A 21,686-nucleotide genomic window follows, 5' to 3' on the forward strand; every position below is an offset into this window, starting at 1 on the left:
TGTGGTCCCTATTTTGTATATATTGTATATAATTAGTTGTTAGGCTTTTTGTTTGTTAGGATTGGTAGTCTAATATTCTATCACTGGGTTTTTGGTTCACTTATATGTTTATGTTTGGTGTACACTGGTGTTTGGATGGTTTTCTTGTTTCATTGTAAATAAATCTCACTTAAAAGAAGTATAGGCATTTTTTCCCATTTTGGATAAAGCAAGGGAGGGATAAAACCCCTGTCAGATTTTGTTTTCACTATCTGTGTCCCATTGCAGAGATTTCCCTTCACTTTCTGTCCCATAGCCAAACAGGAAGTGAGAGGAAATCTCCAAAAATTAAGATATTTCATTGGGGACCCCCAGGGCATCAGAACCAGTGTCCCCACTGGAAGATTTCCCCTCTATTAATTTTCAGGGGACAACCCAAAATTTTGAATTTCCTTTTACTTTTACTTTCATTTTCAATGATAATGGTAAACAGGACAAATATAGAGGGTAAATCGCCTTAACAGGGGCATAGACAGCAGTAAAAATTGACAAAAATCAAAGTGCAGCGCTAAAATGATTATAAAAGTGTCCGTTAAAATGACCCAGTAATATGAAAAAATGAATGAAATAAAAAATATTTAAAGTTCATAAAGTGACAATAAATATATAATAAAAGTTCATAAGGTGACAATCTGTGCTTTAAAGTGCCAGCTCCAACGATACTTCAGTGCTTGTGTTTGTAGGTGTAGAAAAATTACGCACTCACCAGATGCGGATACTTTTATGATCATTTTATGATCATTATAGCGCTGCACTTTGATTTTTGAGCTTTTTAAGGTTTTATCTGTTTACCTTTTGTGCATAGCTGCTTTTACCAAGAGCACTCACGGATTTACATCCTTTTTAGTAAAAATTTACAAGCTTTCTAATCCCTCTCTACTCTATCCAAAACTTAAAAAAAGTTTTACCTTTTAGTTATACTTTAATCGCTTGCCCTCCTGAGGATTTACCCCCTTTGCGGTACGGTGCTACGTTACTTTAACTGACAATTGCACGGTCATGAAATGCTGCACCCAAATAAAATTTAAGTCCTTTTTTTTCCATGAATAGAGCTTTTTTCGGTGGTATTTGATTGCCTGTGCATTTTTTTTTGCAATATAAAAAAAAAAGCCTGACAATTTTGAGAACAAAAAACAATATTTGTGACTTTTTGCTATCAAACATGTCCAGTAAAAATGTCTTTGCTAAAAAAAATCCCAATACGTGTAAATTAATTGATTTATGTGAAAATTACAGCTTTTACAAATGGCGGTATATATACTGGGATTTATTTTTTATTTTTACTAGTAATGGCAGCGATCAGCGAGCAGCGTCGTGCATTCTGACACTGGAGGGAACTGAATTGGTGTCACTGACATCCCCAGTGACACCAATACAGTGATCAGTGCTAATAAAAAGCACTGACACTGTACTAATGGCACTGGGCAGAAAGGGGTTAACATGTGGGGCGATGAAAGGGTTAACTGTGTGCTGTGTTTTTGCTTCACTGTAAGCACACTGCTTTGTATGGCTGTGTTATGCAGAGCCATGCAAAACAGTGTGCCGGAGCTGATGGGGAGAAAACTGTTTTGTTTACAAACAGTTCCCCTCCCCCGGTAGAGGTGTTCGGCAATCACCAGGTGCCGGTGAGTAATCACCAGTCGGGACCCGGGGATTGACAGCCGCGGGTGCAAATGGGTGGGGTGCACGTGCGCCCCTTACCAAGAGATGCAAAATCACATATATATATGCGATTTTGCACACCCATGCTGCCTTTTAGCAGTACTTCAGCTATAGGGCGGATGAGAAGCAGTACAATTCCTGAAAGAAAGATAGAATATGACCAGGGGCGGACTGACAACTCATAGGGCCCCCGGGCAATAGGGGATCATGGGGCCCCTGTGTCCTTGCCCAAACTCATAAAAGCTTATGAAAAAGGTACCAGGGGCATGTCATGGGGCCCCCTACTGACCCCAGGCCCTCGGGCAGTGCCCGAGTTTCCAAATGGTCAGTCCGTCCCTGAATATGACATCTCTTAGATTTGTAAGCTCAAACAAGCAAGACCCTCTGTTTCCTCTTGTACCAAATTTTATTGGAACTGTCATGTCTACCTTCATTGTGTAAAGTGCTGCACAAACTGTTGGCGCTATATAAATCCTGTATAATAATAATAATAATTCCTGATGATTCATTCTGCAAATGCTAGCTGATTGGCTATCATGCCAATCCTCTTGTTGCAGTACCTGTGAACAGATAACAACTTTTGACTTTATTGACTTGGTCTTTTTATTTGTACCATGGATTTTAATATTCTGCATGTGCAATAAATTGTGTTTATTTCATGATACTGGAGCTTCATTTCCTGTTTTCTGTCTCTTTGATTGACGTTTCTAATCTGCATACTGGTTTTAGGCGAGTGACTCAGGAAGTGTCAATGAGGATCAACATACTAGTCAGGAAATTGTCATTCTCAAAAGGAGGCAAGCAATGGCCACCCCTACATTTCTCCTAATGTATTTTCTGCATTAGCTGAAGGGCACAAATATGGAATGCTGGAAGAATGACCCAATGATTTCTCTGTGGACCAGACTCTCGAGCAGGAGCCAGACTAGTTGTTTTTATGGAAAAAGCAGCTCTATGAATAGATAAGTGCAATGGAACATATCATACATTGCATCAATCAAATTGAGATATTTTTACAGGAAGAGGTCTTCCGTAAATACAGTGGTGTCATTTGGTTTTGTGCTGCCCTAGGCAAGACTAAAATCGGGCACCCCCATCTAAATTTGTCCTACCCCTTCCTGTCTAAGATCCACCTCTTCAGGACATGACAGGAGCATGATGAAGGACAGTGTGACATGGGAGGGGTACGGGACAGGAGGGGGGCAGCGTGATGGGGGGGCCGCAGAACAGGAGGGGGCAGCGGGACAAGAGGGGGGCAGTATGATGGGGGGGCATCAGGATAGGAGTAGGCTATCGGGACAGGTGGGGGGGTAGCAAGACAAGAGGGAGGCAGCATGAAAGGGGGAGGGCAGCAAGATGGGGGCAGTGTGGCGGAGAGCAGCATGGCGGGGGACAGCGTGACGGGGGACATCATGATGGGTGGGGAGGCAGCATGACAGGGTGGGCACAGGACAGGAGGGGGCAGCGGGATCGGAGTGGGAGCAGCAAGACAGGAGGGGGAGCAGTGGGACAGGAGGAGTGCAACAGGACAGGTGAGGGGCAGTGGGAGAGATGGGGGGTAGTGGGACATGTAGGGGACAGCAGGACAGGAGGAGGGAAGTGGACCAGGTGTGGGGCAGCAGTAAAGGAGGGGAAAGCAGAACAGGTGTGGAGCAGGGTGATGGGTGGGGGCAGCGTGACGGAGGGACAGGGAGACAGGAGTGGGGAAGTACCAGATCTCCAAGCTCTTACCTGTCCAGTAGCGACTCCTCCAGATGGTGTCAGGATCACTCCAGGAGGGGTGTCTGTGTCCCATCTGCCCCAGGAACTCCAGTGGCAGCTGCAAAACAGCAGGGGGCTCATCCAGCATGACCTCATCCTCTTCTTCTTCCTCCTCCACAAGCCCTCCGCTGGCACCTCCTGGCCATCCTGCACATTCTGGCACACACTGACAGCAGGCCCCAGCCCTCACACGCTCCCAGTGCCCAATGGGGATCCGCCCACCACTTCACCCTTCTCTACAGCCATTCCCTTGGCCCAGTTGACCCTACTTGTGTGTTGGTTTGGCTTAGCTGTACCCCCACCCATGGCAGCCCTGCTGCTGACACACACAGTGTCCCTTCTGCCTGGGGGGTGGCTCCGCCCTCCTGTAAACTGCCGCCCAAGGCAAATACCTTGTTTGCAACTCAGCAGATACGCCCCTGCGTAAATATCTACACTGGATGAACCTTATAAGCAGTCCTCTGTAAATCTCTGCACTGGATGAACCTCCTAAGCAGTCCTCTGTAAATCTCTGCACTGGATGAACCTCCTAAGCAGTTACAACCTTGTCTGTGCAACTACTTTAAAATGATAGATTCCAGACAGCCTGTCGCTTAATATCAACCTGTACTCATCTAATTTGATAACCACAGGATATTTCATTCTGTTATCATAGATTGAAAAACAAATTAAAGAGTAACATTAAGGACAATATGATTTCAGTTCATTGTGTGGCGTTAGCACTTTGTGGGTTTTGCACGAAGACGGGATGTAAAAATGGAAAACAAAAGCGGAATAAAGATGCCACCTGTATCATATAATGTCTTTTCTTGCAATGATCTGTGAGCCCAGGAGTAGTGTTTGTATGATATTGTCATTTCGGCAGCATCCCACAGGGTACAACCTTAATTACTTGCAGTCAGCTAGAGATGAGATCAGAGAGGCAGTACAGACACAGAACCTTTAACTCAATGTTCCATCTCCATGGTGATTCCCATTATTCAGACCTAAGGGGAGCCTCACCAGCTGACACTGCTGTTGTTGCACTCTATACTTTGAAATCCTTTCCCTTCTACTTAGATTCTACTGATGAGTCATTTTGTTTCACTGCGACCTTTTCTTACACTACCTGCTGGAACATCTTTTTCATGGATCTTCAGTGCAGAGGTCTTGCGCTGGAACCCATCCCAGGAAAGTTTTTACCTTTTTACATTTTTTCTTTACAGAAGATCAAATCAAGAAATAGACATGGTAGTGTCACTTTCAATTACACTGCTGGTTGTAAATAGTTTTTTTAATGTGATCAGTAGCAAGTTGTGAAGCTGTTCTGAAAATGGCTAGGGTGGCGACTATCTATATGACAGCTTTACCCAATGATGTCCAGTTTACAAATAATGCTTTTGTTAATTCAGTCTAAAGCTAAGTTGCAGTATGCATGTTAGTGTATATGGCCTTGGTAAATAGAAAATTGCAAATAATTAAATTATACAGTATATACAGGTGCGTTCAAAATAATAGCAGTCAGACATCACTAACCAGAGCAATCACTGTTTTTGGTAGAAATTATATTTCTACATGGCAAATAATTTACTAGCAGCTGTAGTAGAGTAATAGAAATCCAACAGACCCAACAGTCATGACATGCATGCTGCTGATTCTCTGTAATTGAATCACTCATTGAAAGGGGCATGTTCAAAATAATAGCAGTGTGGAGTTCTATTAGTGAGGTCATTCATTCTTTGAAAAACAGGAGGCAATTATTGCCCTTATTTAAGGAAGGAAGGCAGCAAATGTTGTACATGCTGGTTACAGTGCATTTTTCTCTGAAATTCTGAAGATAATGGGTCGTTCCAGACATTGTTCAGAAGAACAGCGTACCTTGATTAAAAAGTTGATTGGAGAGGGGAAAACATATAAAGAAGTGCAGAAAATGATAGGCTGCTCAGCTATAATGATTGCAAATGCTTTAAAATGGCAACCAAAACCTGAAAGATGTGGAAGAAAGCGAAAAACTACCATTCGAATGGATAGAAGAATAGCCAAAATGGCAAGGACTCAGCCAACAATCAGCTCCAGGAAGATCAAAGAAGGTCTAAAGTTCCCTGTGAGTACTGTTACAATTAGAAGACGCCTATGTGAAGCCAAGCTATCTGCAAGAAGCCCCCGCAAAGTCCCACTGTTGAAAAAAAGACGTTCTGAAGAGGTTACAATTTGCCAAAGAGCACATTGACTGGCCTAAAGAGAAATGGCGCAACATTTTGTGGACTGAGGAAAGTAAGATTGTTCTTTTTGGGTCTAGTGGCCGGAGACAGTTTGTCAGACGACCCCCAAACACTGAATTCAAGCCACAGTACACTGTGAAGACATTGAAGCATGGTGGTGCAAGCATCATGATATGGGGATGTTTCTCATACTACGGTGTTGGGCCTGGTTATCGCATACCAGGGATCATGGATCAGTTTGAATACATCAGAATACTTGAAGAGGTCATGCTGCCTTATGCTGAAGAGGAAATGCCCTTGAAATGGGTGTTCCAACAAGACAACAACCCCAAACACACCAGTAAATGTGCAACATCTTGGTTCCAGACCAACATGGACGTTATGGAGTGGCCAGCCCAATCCCCGGATCTTAATCCAATAGAAAACTTGTGGGGTGACATCAACAATGCAGTTTCTGAGGCAAAACCAAGAAATAGAGAAGAACTGTGGAATGTAGTCCAATAATCCTGGGCTGGAATACTTGTTCACAGGTGCCAGAAGTTGGTTGACTCCATGCAACACAGATGTACAGCAGTTCTCAGAAACAGTGCGACTACAACTAAATATTAATTAAGTGATTCAAAGGAAAGCAAAATCTTCAAACAGTTTTCAGTTTATTTAGTGAATGTTTGAGTTTCTAAAGAAGAATACAAACACTGCTATTTTTTGAAAGGTCTAATATTCACTTTTCTTCAATTTTTTTAGAGGAACAACACAAATTTGATATATTTTTCTTCATGTTTTGATTTGGAATAGAATGTGTCATGTTCCCAATGCATTTGTGTGGATGGAAATAAAAGCTATTAGAAGGATTTTGAGCTTTATTCACTTTTTTCAACACACTGTTATTATTTTGAACACAACTGTGATATATATATATGTGTGTATATATATATATTTTTTTCTTTAAGATTACTTCCCTCCTGCTAGTTTGAAGTAATATCACTGCGTTCGTGATCCTGGCTTAATGTTGACAATACTACCCTCCTGAACCTTATTCAACCCCTTGATGTCTCCCCTTCCCATTCTTTCCTCCAGGTTGTACTTATTAAGTTCCTGAAGTCTCTCCTAAAATGTTTAATCTCTAAGACCTTTCACCATTTTTGCTGCCCATCTCTGAACTTGTTCTATTTTATCAATACAGTATCTTTTTGTAAGTGAGGTTTCCAGAACTGGATATAATATTCTAAATGAGATCTAACTAAAGATCTTTATAGGTGGATTAGGACCTCCTTCCCCCTGCTGGTGACCCATCTAGTAATGCATCCTACAATTCTATTCACATTTCTCACTGCTTGGTCTCACTGTTGCTCAATTTGCAATCATCTGAAATAAGCATGCCCAAATATTTTTTCTTTGTAGAGCTAGCCAAGAAGTCCCAATTTTGTACTCTATCAAGGGATTCATTTTTTTAGATGTATTATTTTACATTTAGAAACATTGAACTGCCATTTCCACAGTTTTGACCAACCTTCCAGCAATGCCATATCATGTTCCACTTTACAAGTACCTCCAGGGATATTAACCTTATTGCACACCTTTGTGTCATCAACAAAAATACATACCTTACCCAACAACCCATTTGTTATATCACTTACATATAGGTTAAATAGAACAGTAGCTAGTATAGGGCCTTGGGGTACACCAATAGTGACTGGTCCAGTGAACCCCATTTACAACCACACTGGTATCTGTCCTTTAGCCAACTGCATAACCACTAATTCACCCAAGGGTTAAGTCCTAGCTTGTACAACTTTTCTATTAGATCATTAAGTGGGACTGTATCAAATGCCTTGTTGAACTCAAGATAGTCTATGTCCACAGCACCACCCTGGTTCAAAATATGTGTGATATAGGCAAAAAATTCAATCATATTAGTCTGACATAATCTGCCCTCAGTAAAGCCATGCTGCTTTGGATAAAGCAAATTGTGTCTTTTTAAGAGACCAGAAGAGATGATTATTCTTTTCCAGAGTGATTCCACTAACTTGACTACAACAGTTGTTAAACTCAAGGGCCTGTAATTGCCAGCTTCTACCTTGCTACCTTTTTTGTTCATAGGTATAATATAAGCTGCCTGCTAGTTATGGGGAATTTCTCCTGTTAGAAGAGATTGAGTAAAAAGATCAGATAATGGCAAAACAACTGTAGCTCGAAGTCCTCTTAGAACACGCATTCTATGTGTGTGCTCTGGGTGTGTATGTGGTAGGGGTTGCTGAAAAAAATAATTACCCTATATACTTGAGTATAAGCCGAGTTTTTCAGCACATTTTTTGTGCTGAAAAACGGCCCCCTTGGCTTATACTCGAGTCAACGTCTGCAGATGACATGCCGTCCCTGTCATCTGGACACACCCCCGGGATCAATCCTCGCCGCTCCCTCCCTCTCCCAAGGTACACACTTACCGGTCAGATGTCTTCCTTCTCCAGCCGCTCTCCTCCTCTTCACTCGCTCGATCTTCGCGGTGCCGCTCGGCTCCTCCTCTCCAAGCTCCACCTCCTCGCCGGTGATTGGGCACCTGTGTGCCTCTCCTGAGCTACAGTTCCGGCGGCCAATCACCGGCGAGGAGGTGGAGCTTGGAGAGTAGGAGCCGAGCGGCACCGCGAAGATCGAGCGAGTGAAGAGGAGGAGAGCGGCTGGAGAAGGAAGACATCTGACCGGTAAGTGTGTACCATGGGAGAGGGAGGGAGCGAGCGAGCCCAGGCTGGAGCAGGGGTCACCAACGATGGGGCACTATTCCTCCCCCCACTGACACCAACGATGGGGCACTATTCCTCCCTCCACTGACACCAACGATGGGGCACTATTCCTCCCCCCACTGACACCAACGATGGGGCACTATTCCTCCCCCCACTGACACCAACGATGGGGCACTATTCCTCCCCCCACTGACACCAAAGATGGGGCACTATTCCTCCCCCCACTGACACCAACGATGGGGCACTATTCCTCCCACACTGACACAAATGATGGGGCACTATTCCTCCCCCCACTGACACCCAACGATGGGGCAGTATTCCTCCCCCCCACTAACACCAACGATGGGGCACTATTCCTCCCACACTGACACCAATGATGGGGCACTATTCCTCCCCCCACTGACACCAACGATGGGGCACTATTCCTCCCACACTGACACCAATGATGGGGCACTATTCCTCCCCCCACTGACACCAACAATGGGGCACTATTCCTCCCGCCACTGACACCAATGATGGGGCACTATTCCTCCCCGCAACTGACACCAACGATGGGGCACTATTCCTCCCCCCTCAGCTTATACTCGAGTCAATAGTTTTTCCCAGTTTTTTGTGGTAAAATTAGGTACCTCGGCTTATATTCGGGTCGGCTTATACTTGAGTATATACGGTATATTTATTTGTTTTATTACAGCACATTTTTTACACTTTTCTTTAAATTGTTTTTCAATTATCTTTATTGCTATCATAAAGGGGCTAACAAGTCCCCTATAGACAGGAAAGAGGAACTCTTTGCGGAGACATTAGAGGTCACCCCCAATGCCTTCCTTGCCCTCCACTGCAGATAATCAAGCACTGATTATAGAGCCACTAGGATCACTTTTACATGAAAGCTGGGAGTTGGTTGTAAAAATCAATACTAACCAAGCTCACGGCAGCAGCAGTGAGCTTGTTTTAACCCCTTGAATATCTTGACATTTACAAACCTAACTTGGTAGATAAGAGATTAATCTGGGAGAAAATCTGGCACAGAATTTCAGACCTTAGATTTGATAGGAATCCCTATGCACTGTATGCAAGATGGGTGCTATTGAATTTTATAGCTATTTTTTTATTTTACTTACAAAGGTGAACAGTAAATATATAGGTTTTCATGCTATCACTTGCTCTGTGCCCCCCTTTTTTCCCATCATAATGGTGGTTTGGTAAATTAGGCCAACCATGTCACAAACTAAAACTTTAGATTCCTAAGAGTCTTTGCTGCTTTCTGACCTAGCCTCTGTTGGAGTGCCTCTGTATTTATAGTGAAAAATGCTGATGGGAGGAGTGAGCAGGGAGAAGACCTCATCAATATCTTGCTGCCTATTACATATTAATGTCCAATCAGTCTTGGAGATTGATTTGACCAGGGTTATTGACTAAGTTATGATGGTGCTGTACTGGTGGTTGAGGACTTTACTGTGCCGTATGCAAGGGTATCTGGATCTCAAAACTCTCTTCATAGCGTTACAAATTATGTGAAAACAGTTGCCACATGTAGTTCAGCTGTATATTTAGTTATTTGGTTAACCCTTTGAGGACCGTAAGATTTTGGAACGCCAAAAGAATCAATTTTTTTGTTTTTAAAGTTCGTACACTTCAGTTGCTGTAACTAAGCCATTTCATGAAATAATTGGCAAAAATCTAGATCCATTTGTTGTTTGTTGATAAGAACTAATATTTTGACTCAAACCAAAAAAAAAAAGAGTTTTAAGTTCTTAATCAGATGATACACGCAATTACAAACATGGGACAAATAAGTCCCTTGGTCCTCAAAGGGTTAAAGTTTGTCTTTACATGATTTATTTTAAAAGAAAATGCATTCATAAAGCACAGTGATGTGGACTCTGTTGTCTTTGGGGACCTAAAGCTGGTGGAGAGCCTGATCTTGTGATCTGTCACATGACTCTGGCTATCCTCCACTTATAAAGTGCTCTGTACTCAATTAAACAACAAGTCCTCCTAGGGCTCTGCTGGCTGCACATTTGAAGCTTGAATTTTATACATGGGATGGGCCCCAGTGTGCATAGGGAAGGGCAATGTGATGAAGAGTGGATAGCAATATCTCTTCTTATAATTGAGCTCCAATACCTTGTTTAGCTTCATTTATTTAACAACCTAGATGATATAATGTGGATGTTCTACCATTTATATATAGTGTTAGCCTCTGGTGAACTGCAGAACCAACCCCCCACCCCCACCGCCCCTTATTATAGGGATGAGGATATAGAGAAGTTTAGTTGTAGTATTAATTAGGAGCAGCTAGCCTACAATGTCGAAAGTGCTCCTCCAAAGCTGCAGTACTTTGTATTAGCATTGTCACTGTAGGAGAGGAACAGTGTGACTTGCAGGATTACCAGGCAAAAATAAAGGAAAAAACAGAAAAAAAGAAAACTTTTTCAGCCACCACATCGAAAGACTCATGACCTGCAATATTTTACATTTTGTTCTTGGATTTAGAAATCATTTAAAATAGAATTATGGTCCACAATTAAAACATATGTGTGGAAGCACTTTATTATAAGCATACCTATACCTAAAGTTTCATTTTTTTGTTTAACTTTTGAAGCTTGTACATCTCTTAGTAAATGGATTTGGTATTTGTTTGGATTATCATATACGAGCCTTTAGCTGTACCTACTGTATTTTTTACTTTACTCACTCCTATGCCTCTTGGCAATCCTGAAGGAGGAGGTTCACTTTGGAAAAAGATTCAAAAGTCAGCAGCTACAAATCCTGTATATGCTTTGTGAATTGTCCTTCACTCTTTTGGGACCAGTCATGGGGGGGTTGGGAGAGAACTTCCACTCGGATTGCCTATGTGATCCAAGCAGAAGTGGGTGAAGGAACCTGTCAAAACTAAGTAACCCTCCCCCCCCCCCCGAAAAAAAAATGACAAGCCAAATATGGCAGGGGAGGAGGACTTAAAGCAGAACTTCCCTATTTGGGTGGAGTTCCCCTTGAACTCTGTTTGCTGCCTAAACATCAAAATGACTTTCAGCTGGAAATAAGTAGAGACTACAGTGGAAATTCACTTCAGTTCTCTCCATCATTTCACTATTTAGCACAGATACATTTCAAAAGATTACTGTTAACAAAATTTGTTGCTAAAGTACTTTTTTTATCTAAGTAGATATTTATGAAGCTCACAAAGGTGACCGAGCTTGGAGCAATTTCTACAGAATTGCTTTTCATGAGTCATATAAATCTTTCTAGTTTTCCAATTTGCTTTTTGTTCCTATTTATTTTATGTCTAATGAGATTTTTGACCATTTACTTAAATTAAGTACAATCTGACCTCTGATGACAGTGCTGCCATTTCTCAGACACAGGAGAGTGATTAAATGTTTGCAATATGGTGTAATAACATCAAGTTGCTGTAATACTTTTTCAACCTTTTTTACTCTCTGAAATCAACGATTCAAGTAATTTTATGAAGATGTCATCTTAAAGGATAATTAGATAAAATATAAAATAGCCAAAATGACTACTATATACAGTTGCAAGAAAAAGTATGTGAACCCCTTGGGATTACGTGAAGTTTTGCATGAATTGGGCATAAAATGTGCTCTAAACATCATCTAAGTCACAACAATAGAAGAACACAGTCTGCTGAACATAATACTACACAAACATTAGATGTTGCCATGGTTTAATTGCACATAACATGTAAACATTCACAGTGCAGGGAGGAAAAAGTATGTGAACCTTTGGACTTAATAACTGGTTGACCCTCCTTTGGCAGCAATAATCTCAACCAAATGGTTCCTGTAGTTGCAGATCAGACCTGCACAACGATCTGGAGTAATTTTGGACCACTCCTCTTCACAAAACTGTTTCAGTGTAGCAATATTCTTGGGATGTCTGGTGTGAATCGCTCTCTTAAGGTCATGCCACAGCATTTCAATTGGGTTGAGGTCAGGACTCTGACTGGGCCACTCCAGAAGGCGTATTCTGTGCTGTTGCAGCCATTGTTTTGTTGAATTACTTGTATGCTTTGGGTCATTGTCCTGTTGCATCACCCATCCTCTGCGGAGCTTCAGTTGGCGGACAGTTGGTCGTACGTTTTCCTGCAAAATGTCTTGATAAACTCTGGAATTCATTTTCCCATCAATGACAACAATCCGTCCAGGCCCTGAGGCAGCAAAGCAGCCCCAAACCATGATGCTCCCTCCGCCATGTTTTACAGTGGGGATGAGATTTTGATGTTGGTGTGCTGTGCCTTTTTTTCTCCACACATAGTGTTGTGTGTTCTTCCCAAACAACTCAATCTTGGTTTCATCTGTCCACAGTATATTTTGCCAGTAGTGCTGTGGAACATCCAGGTGCTCTTTTGCAAACTTCAAACGTGCTGCAATATTCTTTTTGGACAGCAATGGCTTCCTCCAAGGTGTCCTCCCATGTACTCCATTCTTGTTTAATGTTTTCCTTATTGTAGATGTGTCAACAAAAAGGTTAGCATGTGCCAGAGATTTCTGTAGGTCTTTAGCTGACACCCTGGGATTCCTCTTTACTTCATGCAGCATTCTGCGCTGTGCTCTTGCAGTCATTTTTACAGGACGACCGCGCCTAGGGAGAGTAGCAACAGTGCTATACTTTCTCCATTTGTAGACAGTCTGTCTTACCGTGGACACATGAACATCAAGGCTTTTGGAGATACTTTTGTAACCATTTCCAGCTTCATGCAAGTCAACAATTCTTGATCGTAGGTCTTCTGAGAGCTCTTTTCTGCGAGGCATGGTTCACATCAGACAGTGCTTCTTGAAACCAGTAAACCCAAAACAGGTGTGTGTTTTTTAAGGGTAGGACAGCTGTCAGCAACACATCCAATATCATCACACTGATTGGAGTCAAGGTTGGCTCACTCCTGGATCCAATTAGCTCTGGGAGAGGTCATTAAGCTAGGGCCTCACATACTTTTTCCTCCCTGCACTGTGAATGTTTACATGTTATGTACAATTAAACCATGGCAACATCTAATGTTTGTGTAGTATTATGTTCAGCAGACTGTGTTCTTCTATTGGTGTGACTTAGATGACGTTCAGAGCACATTTTATGCCCAATTCATGCAAAACTCCACGTAATCCCAAGGGGTTCACATACTTTTTCTTGCAACTGTACAAGGAGAATTCCAGCAAGAAGCCACTTTTGTACTGGTCCTAAAGTAAACTTGCTTAAAAGTAAAAGTTAGAAAGTGATTTTCTTAATTTACCTTGAAGTTGAAGATTGTCATTGATATTTTCATTATGAGTTGATGCTGGTTTGATAAGTCACGCAGTTGTCTTCTTATACCTCTCAAAGAGTCTATCAGTACGATCCCCATGTCAATGATCATAACTTTGCCTTCTTGGCCATAGATGGTTATTCTGGCCTGTCTGGTTTTCGATTGTATAAACCATTGTATAAACATTTATAAATATATACTCCTGCGCCACAGAACAAACCCCTCCGACTAAAAAATATATAATATATATAGGATGCTGCTGTGCACTAGTGTAAACACTAAATCATCAAATTAATCAAATAAACAGCGCAATACCCAACAAATGATACATAAAAAGAAAAATACTAGTATAAAATTTCACATAGTATCCAAATAAAATGAAAAACTCATAATGTGATTTAAAGTGTCCAAAATTAATGTGTCCATGAAAATATCAAAAATCATCAAAATATATATATAACATTATGAAACTTTAGCCTTTTTCTTCAACTTCAAAGTGCTTCACGAATACATTTATAATGTGATTATCCTTCTGTCATAAGTGCTTCCACCATCCACCAGTGAGAAACCAACATTAATCGCACTCACCAGATATTGGCGAATAGTAAGCCTTTTAGGACTTTTAGGGATCCTACACCCCCTCTTAACGCCTCCAGACCTCCATTCCACCACACCAGACTAAAAAGATTCTTCAACTGCCTTTCTCCAAACAAAACGCTCCACCATTGTGCCAAAGAAGAAAGTATAGCATATAGTGTAAGATTGCTACTAACTTCTTCTTAAATATATAATAATGATGCCAAGTCATTCATGGTATGCAGCAATATAAAAGGTTCTTTATTGTGTAGCCCACAATGGCCAAACATCATCAGAACACCATCCACGATATACTGCAGAAATCCCACAGCTATCTGTGCAGAGGATGACAATAAATTGACAGACACACAGTTCCCAAAGTGGCCGCTGGAACGCACCTCTCAGCGTGCGTTCCACTCACCGGAAGTGACGTATGACGTTAGTAAAGCGGACCGGAAGTGCGTTGTATAAACATGTTGCCTCAATCCATTTGGTCAATTTTGCAAGAGTGTTGTAAATTTAAATACCTCCTCTTTTAACCACTTCCCAACCAGTCGTTGCATATAAACGGCCGGGCGGTGGCACTGCAGGGTTGGGTGGCCGTTTATAAACGGCCTCCCCGCACCCTGTTTATGCGCGCTCCCTGGGAGTGCGCAGCACTGCGATCCGGTGCCCGCTGTGTCCTCTGGACACAGTGAAACACTGATCGTCGGACGGGACCTCTGTATGAGGTCCCGATCATGTGATCACTGATTGGCCAATCAGTGATCACATGCAAAGTAGTAAGCAAGATGTCACTTGTGACATCATTGCTTACTAAGTGTGAAATCTGTGAATGATCACAGAGGTCACATGGTACAAGGCTATTCACAAAAGCCTTGTACCATGTGACAAGCTGTGACCAATCACAGCTCACTCAGTACTTCTCAATGACTGCAAGAATGCAGACAGAGAGAAAGAGAAATGATTGCTTTTACATCCTATATGGGTGTAAAAGCAATCAGTGTAAAAAAAAAAAAAATTTTCATCACCCCCCCCACAAGTAGTACAGTGTCACCATGGTGACACTGTACTGCTAGGGTAACAGTATGTAAAAAAAATAATAATAATAATATAAAAAAATAAAATAAAAATGTAAAAAAAAATGTTTAAATTATAATTTTTGGTTATAAACTAATTTGAATTTTTTTTTTTACTAAAAAGATAACGGAATAAATTTTGGCTAAGATTTATGATGAAATATTATTTATTTGCAAAATTTTATAAAAAAACACTTTTTTTCAAAATTTTTGGACATTTCATTTACATATCAAAAAAATACAAATCCCAGTGGTGAATAAATACCACCAAAATAAAGCTTTATCTGTCTCAAAAAAATGGTAAAAAAATTAATTTGGGTACAGTGTTGCATGACCGCGCAATTGTCATTCAAAGAGTGATAGCGCTAAATGCTGAAAATTGCCCTGGTCAGGAAGGTGGTAAAAGTATCTGGTCTGGAAGTGGTTAAAGATGAACCAAACATGAATCATTCTGAAATATCAAGTATACCATGGCTCTTTTTTTTTGTCTGAATATAGATCTATGTTTGTTACAAGTATGTTTGAATCAAAGTATGCTTTTATTTGCATAGTTACATTGGTACAGCTTGGACCAATGAATGTAAGATTATTTCACATCTATGGGATCCACATGGAAGCTGCAAACCACTGTAGTAGTTGGCACTACTACAGCAATTGCAGTAATCTTTTGGGTGCTGAGCCAAATAGCTACCCTTCTGCATAGTAACCGCGAAGGGTATCGCTCAATATTGACACCATTCACAGAAAGCCTTCTATTCTTTCCATAAATACGAGACATTCTCTGATTAGATGAGGTGGAGATCAAGATGTTACCACACTGACTCTCCACCTTGTCCAATCAGAGAATGTCTTCTCACACAAGGAGTACTGTAAATGTTGGCAGTGCTAAGTGAGCAACCACCTGTAGTTACTATGCAGAAGAAAGAGAAATCTCTCTGCAGAGTGAACTGTTTTGACAAAACTTTCATCATATGTTTCAACCATATGTTGATTAAATGTTCTCTTAAAATACTCATTTTATTATTATTACATTTATTATGTATCTTTTCCTATTCTGTTAACACAAACATTCTAATGTACTGCTATGGATGCATTATACATTGTACATCTAAATACACTCTCCTAAATACGTAATTAACCAAAAATACATCTATGAGGCTCACAAAGGTGATCCATCTTGAAGTATTTTCTATAGAATTACTTTACATGAGTCATTTAAATCTTTCTAGTTTTCCAGTTTGCATTCTGTTCATATTTATTTTATGTCTAATGAGATTTTTTACCATTTACCTAAATTACGTACAACCTGACCATTATACACAACAGATTATTTGTGTGTCTAAAGTGAATCTTCTAACTAAATAATTAACCAAAAATAAAAGTACCCAAAGATTTTTTTTGGTAGACATTGGCCCATATGTCTGGATCTATTGATCACTCTGATATGCAGATCTCATTCTGCTTTAGGCATTATTTCATCACTTGCTCAGTTTGAATTACACAGGTTTATATCATGTTCACTTTATAGCTAAGAGGCATCAATAGTACATTTAGGAAAATTGTTTGCCGTCTATAGTTATAGATGTAAATGCTTTTCCCATACTGTAGACATCAATGTGGAAAATATGAGAACGATCAATTACTACTCCTAGTAATTATTCATAAGCAATTTGGAAGCCCAATTAAAGTAATATAAGTCTCTTTCATAGTTCTAGCCTAATGTATAGCTCTAGTCTAATAACGTGACTTCCTGTAAGTGAGTCGTTTATTAAAATAAAATACTATAAAATAATATTAAAATCACCGGTATAGCTTAGCTCTAGCTCAAAATTAGTCTGCAGGAACCAGCCAAATGTCGATGCATCTGTATCTCTCTCTGTTCAACAGTTAGACCATTAGACTGACTTTTATCAAATGATCTTGCTGGAAAACCAGCATTTGATCAGCATATGCGGCCAATGGCTGCAGCACTGCTCAGTGTATTCTGATGGGGGGGGAATCAGAATACAATAGTGAACCAAGGGGAAGTTTTCAGCATCCGCATGAGCTGTGTAGATGCGGGAATCTGCCAGTTTTCTGTTTCATTCGATCCACTGGTTGAACAAAGGAAAACTATCCATGTAAGCTGGGTTCACTCTGCCCCTGCACATGCATTAGCCCTATACTGCAAAGTGCAACAAGTGTTATGTTTGTTGATGCATCTTAATGCCATTCATTCTTAATAGCACACCACAACATATGCTAACACACTATTGTTCATGCACTTTTTTACCTATTACATGTACTTATATAGCGCCGTCAATTTGCGCAGCACTTTACACATATATATTGTACATTCAGTCCCTAACCGTCAAGGAGTTTGCAATCTAAGGTTCCTAACTCACATTCTCATACTAGTGCCAATTTAAACAGGATCCAATCAGGGGCGGACTGAAAACTCATGGGGCCCCCGGGCAATAGGGCATCATGGGGCCCCTGTGTCCTTGCCCAAACTCAACTAAGCCTATGAAAAAGGTACCAGGGGCATCTCATGGGGCCCCCTACTGACCCCGGGCCCACGGGCAGTGCATGAGTTTCCAAATGGTCAGTCTGCCCCTGGATCAAATTAACCCATCAGCATGTCTTTGGAGTGTGGGAGAAAACTGTAGTACCCATAGGAAACCCATGTAGGCACAGGGAGAACATGCAAACTCCAGGCAGGTGGTGCCATGGCTGGGATTCAAACCAGCGACCCTTGTGCCAGCAGGCGAAAGTGCTAACCATTTAGCAACTGTGCTGGTTTAGACACATGTTATTATTATTATTATTATACAGTATTTATATAGCGCCAAAAGGTTTGCTCAGCGCTGTACATTTTAGTGGGGGACAGAACATGAGACAATACAGTAACAAAACAGTACACGAGGGGTTCGAGGGCCCTGCTCTTTCGAGCTTATGTTCAGACTCATGCATCCCAATAGCGTGAATCCAACATTACGTATCTGAACTGAGTCAAAAGCAAATTTATACTTTCATTTTATTCAATAAATGTAGTATTTTGATGAGGCTGTCTGAAAAAAGTTTATAAAAGGTTTATAAAAACTAATATCTTTCATGTTTTCTATTTCAGCAGCTCTAGAAGTTACAATAGTTCCTGATCAAGGAGAAATAGGCCTGGAGGAGTCTAAATTCTTCTTATGTCAAGGTACGTGTCTTCAAAATCGATTAAACCCATGAGATAAGTCATAACAGAATCATGTACATGTAAAGAGGAGAGTGTTTGCCTACCCCTCCTGTTATGTGTAGCACCCTCCTAGGTAGGAGCTATGATTAGATAGATAGGATTAGTTATGTTTTTGATAGGTGAATTTAGTTGTCACTCTGTAGGCAGAGTGGCTGTAATTATTGTTAGGTAAAAGTATAGTTAGCTCACTGTACTGGGTGAGCTGTGATCATTTAGTGAGGTCTGCTCTGTGTGCTCAGGTGCTGTTAGTCTGCCTAGCTTTCTCTGTATCCAGGAGACTGCCAAAGGTTCTGGATAATAGCTATAGAGTTCTGCAGATTGCAGCATTAATATTGATACAGCCTCAGCCTATCCCACAGAGAGTGGCTCCAAGGCATGCTGGGTAACTTTATATATTCATTGAGTACATGGGGCTCTTTCCTGACTAGGATTGCCCAAGCCTGGGAGAGGGCACGTTGCCCTCCCAGACAGCTGCTGCCGTGGGCCTCAGTTGTGCTACCTGAGGGCCTGAATTGCTGAGACATGGGTTCAGCTATGCTGACGGAGGGGCTGTCTACTGAAGATCTAATCTGGCTAGGTGCTAGCTAGGTGCTTTTGGGCCTTGTGAGTATAGCCATCCCTAAGGATCCTAGAGACTGTCTGCTGTTTAACCACCTCTGGTGCTAGGAAGTCAGCTGCGGGTTTAGCAAAGGAAATACTTGTGTTCCGGAGAGCTTTGTCCATCTGTCCACCACTAATTAACCACTTCACGTCTGGCCTATGTATATAAACGGCCGGACGGGAGCAGTGCAGGGTCAGGTGGCCATTTATAAATGTCCTCCCCACTTCCCTGCTTGTGCGCGCTCCCTGGGAGTGCACAGCACCGCTATCCAGTGCCCACTGTGTCCGGAGGACACAGAGGAACACCGATCGCTGTACGGGACCTCTGTGTGAGGCCCCGATCATGTGATCACTGATTGGCCAATCAGTGATCACATGAATTGTAGTAAGCAAGATGTCCCTTCTGACATCATTGCTTACTACGTGTGAAATGTGTGAATGATCACAGAGATCACATGGTACAAGGCTATTCACAACAGCCTTGTACCATGTGAAAAGCTGTGACCAAACACATCTCACACAGTATTTCTCAATGGCTGAAAGAATGCAGCCAGAGAGGAGAAATTATTGTTTTTACAGCCTTTATGGGTATAAAAGCAATCAGTGTAAAAAACAAAAAACAAAAAAAACAACAACAAAATCTTCATCACCCCCACAAGTAATACGGTGTCACTATGGTGACACGGTACTGCTAGGGTGACAGTATGTTAAAAAACAAAACAAAAACATAAATAATAATATAAAAAATAAAAGAAAAATTGAAAAAAAAAAAGAAAAATTATAATTTTTGGTTATAAACTAATTTGGGTTATTTTTTTTCTAAAAAAGATAACTGAATATATTTTGGCCAAGATTTATGAAGAAAGATTATTTTTTTGCAAAATGTTATAAGAAAACCCCTTTTTTTTAATTTTTGGACTATTTCATTTATATAGCAAAAAAAAAATCCCAGTGGTGAATAAATACCACCAAAATAAAGTTTTATCTGTCTCAAAAAAAATGCTAAAAAATTCATATGGGTACTGTGTTGCATGACCGCAGAACTGTCATTCAAAATGTGATAGCACTGAAAGCTGAAAATTGACCTGGACAGGAAGGGGGTGAAAGTGTCCGGATTTGAAGTGGTTAAAGGAACACTGCTCTGGAGCTCTAAAGAAGTCACTGCTGTTACTGCTGCTACTTGTTGTGCCTGCCTTAAGCTAAATTCCACTGTTTGATTCAAGCAGGAACTTTGATATAGCTTGCCCTGAAGGTTAGACAAAGTCCTCATTGTACATAGTTCCTATCTTGGAGTATTCTACTCATCTACCTCATACCTATCCCAATTCTTCAAAAACAAAAACAACAAAAACAACACCCCTAGACTGGTTATTGGAGAAATGTGTGAGTGAGCCTATGTGCCTGGCTGCAGGGCAGAGTAAGTGGGGAAGATTTGGACAGTACTCCTGCAGCTCCTATGGGATTAGCTCTAGACATATATAGTAAGTCATGTCTGAGAATTTATCACAAGGGAGAATTGCTATTTTTCCTAAATTTTATTTGTTAATTTTTAACCCCCATTCCAGTGGAGAGGAAATAACTTACAAAACGGAAAAAAACAATGTGGGCAGCAGGTGATTGGAAATTCTTTCACAAACCTCCTCCACCATCAGCTAGATCTGCGTGTGCAGAGATTGTGAGAGATTTTCCATTAACTTGAAAGGTATAGATCTACTTATTGCTTGCATTAAAGCATTACAGCATTTAGATATCAAAGGCATTTTCTTTTTTTCCATTTTTAATCTCTGAATCTCTTTCCTTTCAAACCCTTGATTCTAGTTTATATCAGGCAAAATGTAGCATTCCATTCTGTTACTATTTCTTGTTTTCACATTGACATGAAATCTCTATGCAATAAATTGCAGTTAACCTGTATTTACAATATCAGTAAAGCCGCTAATTGTTTTCTCCTTGTATCCTTCTCTCTGTGGTATTTTAGTAACTGGTGAGGCTTCTGAAATCTACTGGGAATCACCTTCCGGAGAAAAGCTGACCAGCCAACAGCAGATCTCAGTAGTGAAAAGTGATGACTATTCATCCACTCTTACTATATACAATGCCAGCATTCAAGATGCCGGGACCTACAAATGTATCGCTACTGGTCCAGAAGGACGGGCAGAAAGCACTGTTAAACTTCAGATTTATCGTAAGCTCTTCAAATAATTAATCATAGACTGATCTGTTAGCTACTATTATAAGGATGTACAATCTTTTCACAAGTATTTATCTTGCTCTAGTATTCGTTTAACCAGTTTACGCCCTCCAGAACATATTTTGGAGCACATCATAGGAGCAGCTTCACTAATCATTCACTGACTATCAGGGGCGGACTGACAACTCATGGGGCCCCCGGGCAATAGGGGATCATGGGGCCCCTGTTTCCTTGCCCAAACTCAAAAAAGCCTATGAAAAAGGTACCAGGGGCATCTCCTGACCCCGGGCCCTCGGGCAGTGCCCGAGTTTCCAAATGGTCAGTCCACCCCTGCTGACTATTCACTGCTAGGA

General features: G+C 41.0%; 1 protein-coding gene across 7 annotated transcripts in view; it reads left to right on the forward strand.

Annotated features, from left to right (window-relative positions):
- NCAM1 (neural cell adhesion molecule 1) overlaps positions 1-21,686 on the forward strand; it is a 510,722-nt gene that overhangs the window by 327,414 nt on the left and 161,622 nt on the right. For all 7 annotated transcript variants that reach the window (XM_089673069.1, XM_089673073.1, XM_089673071.1 and 4 more), the window contains exons 2-3: positions 18,429-18,503; positions 21,121-21,327. In XM_089673069.1, coding sequence (XP_089529195.1) covers positions 18,429-18,503; positions 21,121-21,327 — 282 coding nt within the window. The remainder of the gene's footprint in view (positions 1-18,428; positions 18,504-21,120; positions 21,328-21,686) is intronic.

This window comes from Staurois parvus, unplaced genomic scaffold (genome assembly GCF_062004578.1).
Source record: "Staurois parvus isolate SC_StPar_1 unplaced genomic scaffold, SC_StPar_1.0 ptg000135l, whole genome shotgun sequence".
NCBI classification, from domain to species: Eukaryota; Metazoa; Chordata; class Amphibia; order Anura; family Ranidae; genus Staurois; species Staurois parvus.